The sequence below is a fragment of the Pteronotus mesoamericanus genome, unplaced genomic scaffold (assembly GCF_021234165.1).
Source record: "Pteronotus mesoamericanus isolate MK-2021 breed Mesoamerican mustached bat unplaced genomic scaffold, CSHL_Meso_final contig_78, whole genome shotgun sequence".
Lineage (NCBI taxonomy): Eukaryota > Metazoa > Chordata > Mammalia > Chiroptera > Mormoopidae > Pteronotus > Pteronotus mesoamericanus.
Genome location: NW_026555258.1, coordinates 30,925,383 through 30,935,864, shown reverse-complemented (window position 1 = coordinate 30,935,864; position 10,482 = coordinate 30,925,383). Strand labels below are relative to the sequence as shown.

The 10,482-nt window shown below is 51.3% G+C and overlaps 1 protein-coding gene across 3 annotated transcripts in view; it reads right to left on the bottom strand.

The window, feature by feature from the left end:
• Positions 1-893: 893 nt before the first annotated feature.
• Positions 894-10,482, bottom strand: part of TLN1 (talin 1) — a 32,462-nt gene continuing 22,873 nt past the window's right edge. For all 3 annotated transcript variants that reach the window (XM_054584671.1, XM_054584673.1, XM_054584672.1), the window contains 19 exons: positions 10,265-10,366; positions 10,007-10,177; positions 9,766-9,915; positions 9,554-9,655; positions 9,355-9,474; positions 8,475-8,621; positions 8,138-8,304; positions 7,863-8,046; positions 7,653-7,778; positions 7,436-7,552; positions 4,450-4,635; positions 4,223-4,330; positions 3,613-3,718; positions 3,287-3,411; positions 3,057-3,182; positions 2,880-2,942; positions 2,587-2,769; positions 2,316-2,444; positions 894-2,186 (listed from right to left, as the gene is read on the bottom strand). In XM_054584671.1, the coding sequence (XP_054440646.1) occupies positions 2,061-2,186; positions 2,316-2,444; positions 2,587-2,769; positions 2,880-2,942; positions 3,057-3,182; positions 3,287-3,411; positions 3,613-3,718; positions 4,223-4,330; positions 4,450-4,635; positions 7,436-7,552; positions 7,653-7,778; positions 7,863-8,046; positions 8,138-8,304; positions 8,475-8,621; positions 9,355-9,474; positions 9,554-9,655; positions 9,766-9,915; positions 10,007-10,177; positions 10,265-10,366 (2,538 nt within the window). In that variant the 3' untranslated portion in view covers positions 894-2,060. The remainder of the gene's footprint in view (positions 2,187-2,315; positions 2,445-2,586; positions 2,770-2,879; positions 2,943-3,056; positions 3,183-3,286; positions 3,412-3,612; positions 3,719-4,222; positions 4,331-4,449; positions 4,636-7,435; positions 7,553-7,652; positions 7,779-7,862; positions 8,047-8,137; positions 8,305-8,474; positions 8,622-9,354; positions 9,475-9,553; positions 9,656-9,765; positions 9,916-10,006; positions 10,178-10,264; positions 10,367-10,482) is intronic.

The following is a 10,482-nucleotide window of genomic DNA, read 5'->3' as shown; positions in this document are numbered from 1 at the left end:
AAGAATACAACGATTAGTAGACTGCCTTGATTTGTGCTAAAACAGTTTACCCACTAAGGTTTTTGCATCATCAGTACAAATGTTGACACTGTGACAAAGGAAAATAATGTTTTAGTATTACTATGAAAATAATCTTGACCTTATGGATCCCTGAAAGGGTCTTGGGAACCCCTATGCCTGAGGACACTTTAAGAACTGCTGGTCTAATGGGTATTCAAGTCTCTCCTCAGAAGGCTCCCTGAGGCATCACAAGTGAGAGGTATGTGTTTGGGGATGTGGAGACATGGCTGGGAAGTGGTAGCAGAAGTGAACAGCTGTCCTGAGCTCATAGCTGGAGTTCAAACAGTTTAGACTACCACTTGTTGGAGAGGTTGGAGAAGGGATTTGATCTCTAAGATCCTCAACTCATGATGCTGGGACATTAAATCTGGGGTTAGAGAGCCACAGCAGTGTGTACTGGAGTTGCCAGTCTTGCGTCAGGGAGGTGATAATACATCTCTATTTTCCAGTGCTTAGCACAGGCGTGGCTTAGTAAATATTGAATGAATTAATCAGAAGTGACAGGAGTAATGGTAGGAAGTTGGCACCTTCCTTAGTGAGCTGCCCTGCGGAGGACAAAGTAATTCCCTGTACTTTATACTGACTCTAACAGAGGAGGAGTAGATGCCATGGCTTCAGGGAGATGAAAGGTGCCCTGAGTAGTGGCAGATGGGCGGTGTTTGTGTTCCACTTGGAGGGAGAAGCAAGGAAATAACAAGCTGCACAACACGGTTGGTTAGAGAATCATGCATGAAAACAGTGGCAGACCCAAGGCCTCTGCCAGATAGTCCATGCAGTGTGGGCAGAGGGGGTGAATGCGGAAGGAAGAGGAAGCACATATCGCCCACCCACCTCCTGCCTATCTCCCTCCACTGACCCTCCAGAGTAGCCGCACCGCTCAACAGGCTACCAGCGCCCACCTGGCACTAGGGGAGCTCTGCCCCTACCTCTGTGGTCTCACGTCTGGGTCAAGTTTTTTCAGTCCCTTTGCTTCTAGTGTTTTTGTAGGCAGCAGGACAAGGCCTCGGAGGGACAAGAAGTACCCTAACCCAGTCAACAGTAGAACCTACCTGAGGCAGCCTCAGTTGGATTTTTTTGCTTGTTAAATGCCTCAACCAAATCTGTGGCCCTGATTCTTTCAGGCCCAGACACTTGTATTTTATTGGCTTATTATTTTTAGCAAAGCTGCTTTTGAAAATTCAAATATGGCCAGGAACTGAATTTGTTCACATATACTAAGCAGTTATGAAGAACAGAGTGTCCCTTGTAGCCACAAAGCACAGTGGCAGCTGCTGTCCCTGCAACAGAAGAATGACACTTGGTGAGGCACAGGAGTTGGCCAGTGAAATTGGGGACAACAGAAGTATGAATTCTCAGGGAAAGCTTTCTGACTAGGATGACTATAGGGATCTGGGTGCGAGGAGGAGGAAGGGGCCTCACCGGCGATCGCTACAACCTGCCCTGCTCTACTCCTGAGTCAGATCAAGCCGTTGACAGAACTCCATCCCACTCTCCCCCCTCCACTGCCTTGGGAAAATCTCCCATCTCCTCGTACAGCCAGGCAGAGCAGCAGGCAGAATCACCTTTATTGGAGCATGACTTGTTTGGGGCCTCTGACCCCACACCCCAACCATAGGTAGCTGGGGGTGCAAGGAGGAGGATAGTATCAAAAAAGGATGAGTAGAGCTGAGGCTGTGGGGACTTGCCAGAAGCTGCTGGCAGGGTGGAACGGGCTGGGGCCCTGGCAGGTTCAGATTGAGGTACAGCAGCGTTAATAATACTCTTGGAGCGTTAATACTCTGGGGAGGGGCAGGCACTTAGGGGGCCCTAGGGCATGAAGGCACTTGGAGCTGGGAAGGGACAGAGGATGTGCGGCGGGACTGGGCGGGGCCAGGCCCAGGGTTTGGCAGGCACTTTGGAGAGTGCTGGGGTTGGGCGGGTTGGGCCCGACAGCCCAGAAGGCTTTGGTAGTGGCAGGCACAGTCTCTGGGCTGGGTCTGCGTTAAATAGAAGCGGATGGCCTAGTGCTCATCTCGAAGCTCTGAAGGCAGGAACTTGTACTGTTGCTGTCGGATCTGGGCCAGCTTCTTCCGCGCCTCTTCCAGCTCTCTTTCCTTACGGAGCATCTCTTCCTGTGCAGCAATGATCTGAGGGGCAGGGACCATGGACTCAGTTCAGCAAGTATGTGCATTAGGGTATGAGGTAGGTGGGACCAGCACAGACAACGTGACTGCCCTGCTGAGGGTGTCCCTCAGAGTGTCTGAGACAAAGCTCACCTGGGCGATGCCCCCGACCATCTTCTCCTTCACCACCACTGTCTCGTTCTCCTCGTCTTCAAAGGCTGCTGCCTTCTGCGCCGCCTTCACCAGGTTGTCTGAGGCTCGCTTCACTGCATTGCCAGCAACCTGGGCAGAGAGAAGACAGCATGAGAGAATTCAGGTAGCATCCCAGCTGAGAGAGTCCCCCCCACAGAAAAGCATGTCTTGGGGGAATGACAATTCAATGAGCATAGCCCAAGGCACAATGGGATGGGTCAGGGTTCCTCACCTGAAGCCGTTTCATTGCCTCAGAGTCCTGGTCAGCCTTGACCTTGCAGGCCACAAGGAGCTGGGCTGTGGACGCAGCTACTTGCTTGGCTGATGAGATGAGCTTCTCCTGGCTGGCATGGCCTTGTACGGCTGCATTGGCTGCCTCACACAGATTATTGGTAGCTGCAGCCACCATCCGGGCCTAAAGTCAGGAGATACAATTAAAATATGCCTTTTGCTCTAGTCCATCCCATCACTCGTCTTCTCAAGTCACTCCAGTTGAGAGAGACCTAGAGGGTGTTGTATACTCACAGCAGAAATGAGGCCCTGGGACCATTGCCCATCATCCAGTGCATTGGCTGGAATGGCGCCCACCTGTGGAGGAAAGAGGAGAGCCCCGCTCAGATCTTCTGCTCTCCATTTGTATATAAAAGCCTCCTGTTACAAAGTGGCTGCTGTCCCCAAGCTTCTGGGTATCCAAGCACTTACCTTCCCCTGAGCTACCAGTTCCCTCTGGGCAGCTGATGCAGCCTTTACCAGGGCACTGGTAGCTGCTGCAATGGACTTGGCAGCTTCCAGTATCTGCTCCTCAAAGTTCAAGGACTCATCCGCCTCCTGCAAGGGAGGCAAAGGTTGCAGAGAGAGATGCAAAGAGGGGGCTGAAAGTGGGGGCTTTCTGCCACTAGGATGGCAGGGGAAAGGGAGGAAGCAGGACTGACCTTGGGTTTGGCCCGGGGCTTCAGCTGCTCCAGCTTTTTGGCTGCAGCCTCAATGGCGGCTGCAGCTCCTAGGAGCTCATTCTCAGCAATGACTGTGGGGTCCTCTGGGTCCACCCACTCTGTTCCTGGTGAGGCAAATCAGGTAAGAAAGGGACTGAGCCAGGGCAGGGAGGTCAGGCGTACTGGGCAGCATGGTCAGTACCACCTGGTCCATGGCACCTGAGGGGGTTACTGGCAGAGGCTAGCTCCGGGCAGTCCAACCAGGAAGCCGGGGTCTTCCCATGACAAAGGTTTCTCTTTCCTCCCTGCCCCTGGTCACCCCTCACCCTTCATGGCTTCAGCAGCCTGGATGAGCTCAGTGACTGAACCAGCTACACGCTTTGAGTGTCCTGTCAACTGCTGCTTCAATTCTGGGCTTGGCTTCTGCAGGGTCTGGGGAAGAAAGGGGCACGGAGCAGAGAGCATCAGACTTTAGCTTCTACCCTGAGCTAAAATCAGGGCAGACCACGGACCCCAACACCATCCCTAAACCGCTCTGACCCACAGCCCTCAAGCACCACGCTGCCCATCCAGGTGCACACTGCACACCTGGTCAAGACAGTGGGGCTGCATATCACTCACCGGCTGACAGGGAGCAAGGAGGAGGATGAAATGAGAAGAAAGAAGAGATGACGAAGGTAGAGGAGGAGGAGTTTCAGGTAGGAAGAGAGAAAATAAGAAAAAGGAGAGGAAGAAGTGAGTGGGAGAACCAAAGATGCTAAGAATGATAGGGCCCCAGTGGAAGGGAGGCTTGGAAATGAGAACAGATTTGGGAAATAGGATCGTGAGGAGGGGAGAGATTTGAACAAAAAATTACAGAGCTGTGTCTGAGGCATGTGGGAAGAGGACTGGGCACTCAGGGAGGCTGGTATGAGGAACAGACAGCTTCCTCCTTACCAGGAGCACATGGTCCAGCAGTTCCAGGTAGCCATTGGCACATTCCCGGCCATAGTGCAGGGCTCGAAGCCGCACATCAGGGGACACCTCTGGGTGATAAGCAGCTTCCTGTACCACAGATAATAGATTAACTTTAGGACCCCAAAGAACTCCAGGTCCCTGAAACCCCTTCAGTTTCTCCCCTACCATGTTCTGTCCTAAAGTTGCTTCGCTACCAGGGTTTCTACCTTGCAAGCCCGAAGCATATCTGCAATAGCGCGACGACTTAGATTGGCTGTGGCAATGACATCCTCCTGGCGACAGGAGTTGCCAGCAGCAACAGCTTTGGCTGTTGCCATGGTGATTCCCTTGGTCATACGAATGAAATCTTCTGGGGTAGAGGTCTTGGCAGGTGGTTCTGGTGAACAGAAGACCTGTTGGGGCAGAACAAAAAGAAAAATTTCAATGTGAGACTAATACAATGTAGCACTTGGGTAATTTGGTTCATTCATCCATGTGTTCACTCAACAAACAGTCGCTGAGTACTTATTGTAGGTCAAGTCCTTGGAGAAGTTCACACATTCACAGCTAATATAATAGCAGGCAGCTGGTCATTTCTGGCTGAAGTCATTAGGGAGGGTCTGCATGAAGTTAAAGCAACAGTTTTTGAGATGGATTTTTCATTCCTAAACTACAGAGAAGACTCAAAGCGGGTGAGTGGCTAAGGTGAGGCAAGGGGGAATTGGGTCTTAAGAGATACAGGTAACAGAAGAGTATTTTAGGGAAATGGTAGGTCACAAATAACTAGCATACCAAGTGGGAGAGTACTAAGGAGTGTGCTCTAGAATACAGGGATGGTGGAGAAAAGGTTGTTGGGGCCTTGAATACCAGGCCAAGGAACTTAGAATTTTACATAATAAAAATATTTAAATAAATAAATTTACATAAATAAATAAAAATTATTTACACAAAAATAATAAAAATATTTTGATGTTATGTGTTCTTCCAACAAATGGTTAAAGATCAGCTAGGTGGCAGATTCTGTGTGAGATACTAGGGATGTAATGGGGAAAGAGGTAGACAAGGTTAGTCCTTGTTCTCATGGAACTTACATTCTAGTTTTGGATACAGACAAAAGGTAAGTAAACAAGCAGAAAAACTAAAGACCATGATCTGAGCTACGAAGAAAAATAAAGAGAGTGCTGTGATAAGAAAGAAAAATGAGGTCCTATTTCAGATAGGTGGTCAGGGAAGGCCTCTCTGAGGAGCAGGCATGTAAACTGAAGCCTGAAGGATTCGAAGGAAGCAAATGTTCAAAAAGCTGGAGAAATGCAAGTGCAAGGGCCTAGAGCGGGTAAGAACTGACAGTGTGATGGGCCTGGGGTGTGGAAAAGGAGAAGAGGGGGTAGGATGGGTTTGAGGAAGCCAGCAGGGGCCACGGGGACAGGGCGGCAATGGTAAGGAGCGTGAGCTCTACCACAGAGGCCAGAGCAGTCACTACGGGGTTTTAAGCAGTGAAATGGCATAACCTAATTTATATTTTTAAAAGAGAATTCTGGTTCTTTGTAGAGAAAATGTGTCGAGGAGGAGGAAGTGAGTGCAGAAGCCAGGAGATGAGATCAAGGTTATGGCAAAAATGCGGATTGGTGGTTTGGACCAGGTGGTGGTGGTGGAGACGGAGAAACAGAAAATGAGATCAGCAGGGGCGCCAACAAGACTTGCTGATGGGCTTAGATGTGGGGAATGAGAGAAAAACGTTACATCTGGAACTAAGTTACTAAAAGGTGACATATACTGAGGTGGGAAGGACAAGGGAGTGAGCAGGTTTGGGAGGCAGGAAATTAAAAGCTTTAGTTTGGACATATCTGAGTAGAGGTGAAAAGAGAGTATCAGAAAGATGAATTTGGAGATGAGAAAGATTAAGTAGGCGGGATGAGGCTGACAGAGACTAAAGGCAGGGAGACCAGGCAGAAAATAGGTACAGCAGTCCCAGTGAGGGAAGGCGAATGAAAATCTGGGCTGGAGTGCCGACTGGGACTGGAAGGGAGGGGCGAGAGGAACAGGGCCTGGAGAAGGGTGGCTGGAAGGACTTGGCAATAGCCTGGATACGGAGAATAAGACAGGAAGTCAAAGATGACTGAGGGGAAATCTTCATGACTGGGAGGCTGTCACCACCACTAACAGAAGTACAGAAGTAATATGTCAGGAAGAACAGCTGGTTGGAAAGCATCGAATCTTGGTGGTAATGTCAAATAGGCTGTTGAAAGTAACTAAACTCAGAATCGGAAGTCAACATCTTAGAGAACAGTAATGAAAAGTGGTTGAATTTGCAAAAAGAATACAGACAGAGGGCTATTTGTACAATTTCAGAAAGGCCTTGTTTACTAGGTTGAAGGTGATTCAGTGATGACTACAGAAGAGATGTTAGAGAGGCAAGAGAAAAACCAGTGTCAACAAAGCCAAGGGGAGGGGGGGAGGCGCAATGGGCAGGGGAGAGCAATGGGGGAAAAATGGGGACAACTGTAACTGAACAACACCACCAAAAATAAATGGAAAGAAAGAAAAGAGAGGAAAGAAAGAAAGAAAGAAAGAAAGAAAGAAAGAAAGAAAAGAAAAGAAAAGAAAAGAAAAGAAAAGAAAAGAAAAGAAAAGAAAAGAAAAGAAAAGAAAAGAAAAAGAGAGAGAGAGAGAGAGAGAAAGCATGCCGGCCAGCCAGCCAGCCAGCCAAAGGAAGGTCCTGGTCAGGGAGCTCATTTGGTTAAGAGTGTTGTCTTAATATGCCAAAGTTGTGGGTTTGATCCCCAGTCAGGGCACATACAAGAATCAACCAATGAAAAAGAAAATAAGTGGAACAACAAATGGATGTCTGTCTCTTCCCCTCTTCCTTTCTCTCTTTCTCTTAAAAAAAAAAAAAAAAAAGACAAAGAAAACCTTAGAGAGGCTTATTACCACACTTGAATATTTTGGAAATGTTTGAAGAGGATGAAGGCCAAGTGGAGGCCACTGGTGATTGGAGAAACGGGGAGTACAGTGGTGAAAGACAGCTGTGAAATGCTAAGGGGTAAAAAGCTGAGGAGGGAAGGACCTGAGCGTAGCTCACTTAGGAAGTTTGGCAATGAGAGAGAAGAATGTGCGCGACTGTTTGCACTACTGTGACTGCACGTGAGGCATGGCTTCCCAGTCTAGCACAATCCCTCTCTGACTGAGGCCCCGGTGCCCCAGACTCGCACTCACCGCCAGTTCCTGCCGTATGTGTTCTGTGGTTGCCTCCAGGGCCCGTGTGCCTTTGGTGGCCTCATCTTCCACAGCTTTCACAGTCTTGAGCAATGATGTCACATTGGTCACCATTACCTAGGTGTGTCAGAGGGGTAGCGGAGGGGATCATGTTAAGGAACGGGAGGAAGCACGTTGATCCACCCCCTTTCCTGCAGTCGCTCTCATTCCCTCTAACCTTGGCGGAGTTCTTGAGCTGCCACACAGCGGGGTCATCCCCAACTTTGCCAGCTGCAGCCTTTGTTGCACTGATGAGGTCTCCCAGGGCCTTGGCCACATCTTTCACTGCATTGATCAGCACCACCTGTGGGAGAGCAGAGGCTCCGGTCCATGGGAGTTAAAGGAGAACCAGGAAGTAGATCTGACTAGAATCAGGGGTGTCAGGTACCTGGGTCTCAGGGTCCTCGGATCCCAGGCTGGCTGCACCCAGCTTGACCACATCAGCGAGGCGGGTAATGGTGGCCACAGAGGACTGGGCGGCCTGTGCCAACTTCTCCTGGCTCCCAGCTGCATTCTGCACCAGGACCTTGGTGTCCTCCACCAACACCTTTGCAGTCTTCAGAATTCCCTCCCTGAGGGAGGTGCCTAGTCAGGTGCCCTGTCCCTCCAGCCTCTTCTGACCCACCCCAACCCTGCCTCCCTGAGGCCCCATGCCCTCCTCACCGGTGGTCAGCAAAAGTTTCAGCACCCTCGCGATTGAGTGTGCCGGCTGTAGCAAACATGATGGTGGTGTCCAGGTCGGCAATGATGCCGGACACAGCGCTGGCTGCTGTGATGCAGGCCTGGGTGCCACGATTCCCGGCTTGGAGTGCGGCCAGCACATGGGAGACCTGGGAGAGGGAAGTTACATGATGCCTGGCAGGGGCCATGTGAAATGGAAAGGTCACTGGATGCCTGGGAGAAGGGACCGAGGAGAGGGCTGGGAAAGTTGGAGGAGGATGGGAAGGTCTGCAAGGTTGGAGAGCCACCCCGCCCAGTCTGCACGGATAAGCACGGTCACCTTTTCGGAGACTCTCCGGGCACACTCTATGAGCTCCTTCTTGGTGTAGGAGTCACTGGGGCTGCACTGCAGGGCACCTGCCTTGGTGACCAGAGCAGAACAGCCGTGCCCCAGCTCCTGTACACGATGCTTGATGTGGGCACCTATCTGTGAGCAAATGGAAAAGGGAGATGGATTTTGCCAGAGGCACTCAGACAGTTCCACTGGGCTTGGGAGAGTCAGTAAGTACCTAAAAGACATGTATCCTAGAACACAGACTTTTCCTGTTTCATATCCTTTTGGCAGAAGGTCACCTCCTACACATGGATAATAATAGCATGTGGGCATCAGCTGGTGCGGACTGTGTTAAGCACAGTGAAGAGAAGGGGGGAGAAGCACCGTATCCTGGAGTATTTGAATCAGAGGGCCATGGATTACAATTTGGCCTCTCCGCGGTTGTGGAGGGTTTTGGGATTGGGGATCGGGTGTGTCTTGCTGAGATCCAATTACTTGCTTTCTTGGAAAGCCAGGAGCTTAAGAAAGGAAGAGCTTCACGGCTCTGTAACAAGGAAGAACTAAGAAGGGACTATGACTGCAGAACAGAGCAGCAGCCACAGGCCCAGAGAAGAGCTGGCAGAGGCAAGAGCGGTGGACGGGGAAGCCCTAGATCCCAGGCTCTTTCCTATACTATCCCTGTAACTGAAGGCCTTGAACCTGTCCCTGCACAGAGCTCTGATCGCTCTTTAGTGGAGTGGCCCTGCGGGTGTGTTCCCTGTCTATGAAAGACTAGAGGGAGTTGCAGGGGGGACAGCCCAGAGGCTGACATGATGGGAACAAGGGACATGCCACTGGGGTTCTCTGTGAGGAGCAAGGGGCAGGTCAGCGCTGCCTCCATATTTACCTCTTCATTCTCAGCAGCCACAGCTGCAGGCTTGGCCTGCGAGGCCAGACGACCATAGTCGCTGGTCAGCTGGTTAGCAAGAGGGCCCAGCTCCTCAGGGCTTGTGTTTGACTTGGTTACCTGGTAATAATAGGAAAAGTGAAGTTATGTCCAAAGTCAGCTCCTCAAGGGCAGTTCTCGTATTGTCTCCCAAACTCACCATCTCCTGAACGGTGACAGCAATGGCCTTGGCTGTCCGCACCATAGTAGTCTGGTAATCCACGAAGGAACCTTCTGGTTCACCCATTGGACCTTCATCTAGCTGAGGGGGGGAAGACGAGCAAAGGGGAAAGATCGCCATGGTCTCTGCCCTTGTGCTCAGGAGCCCTGGCCCAGGGCAGCCCGTGTCCACAGGCACCCCAAGACTCTAACCTGGTTGATGGCCTGGGTGATGGAGTCCACCATGCCACCGACGACCCCAGCAGCACTAGCTGCCTCATTGAGAGTTGTTGTCAGGTCCTCTACGGCCTCTGTCATCATCTGCACAGCCTCTTCCAGGGCTTCCTGGGTGTTAGCTGCTTGCTGTGGGTTAGAGTGAGTGAGTGGAGGGGGTCCTGTTCCTGCTTCTTATAACCCTAACTAGTGGCAGCCCCTCCCTCCCAGCCCTCAGTACCTTGGGGTTGCCACCAGCCTCCTTGGCTGTATACAGCAATTGCAGGGCAGACTCTGCCAAGGTTTTGGTCTGGTCCAGGAGTGCCATCTGCTGTGGGTGGCTCAGGGTCTTGGAGGCAGCGCCCACTGCCGCCAGGGTGAGTGGCTCAAAGTACTGGGCCATCTGAGACACCTGAGGCAAAGCATTGGGACGGGGGTCAGCCGGGCCAGGTACCCTCTTTCACCCTACCGCCGGGACTGCCCGCTTATCTCCCGATACCTTGTGTCCCAGCTGGGAGGCTTCAGCCCGGGCAGCACTGGCCAGCGGCTCAATAAGATGGGAGATTTCCTGCACTGCAGTGAGCATCTGAGTGTGCAAGGCCTGAGGAAGAAGCGGACGTTAGCCCTGTGACCTGGAATAAGACCCTCTACGTGCATAGGACCCCACACTTCCCTCCATACCAAACTAACTAACCCCCTTGGCATGTTCCAGACTCT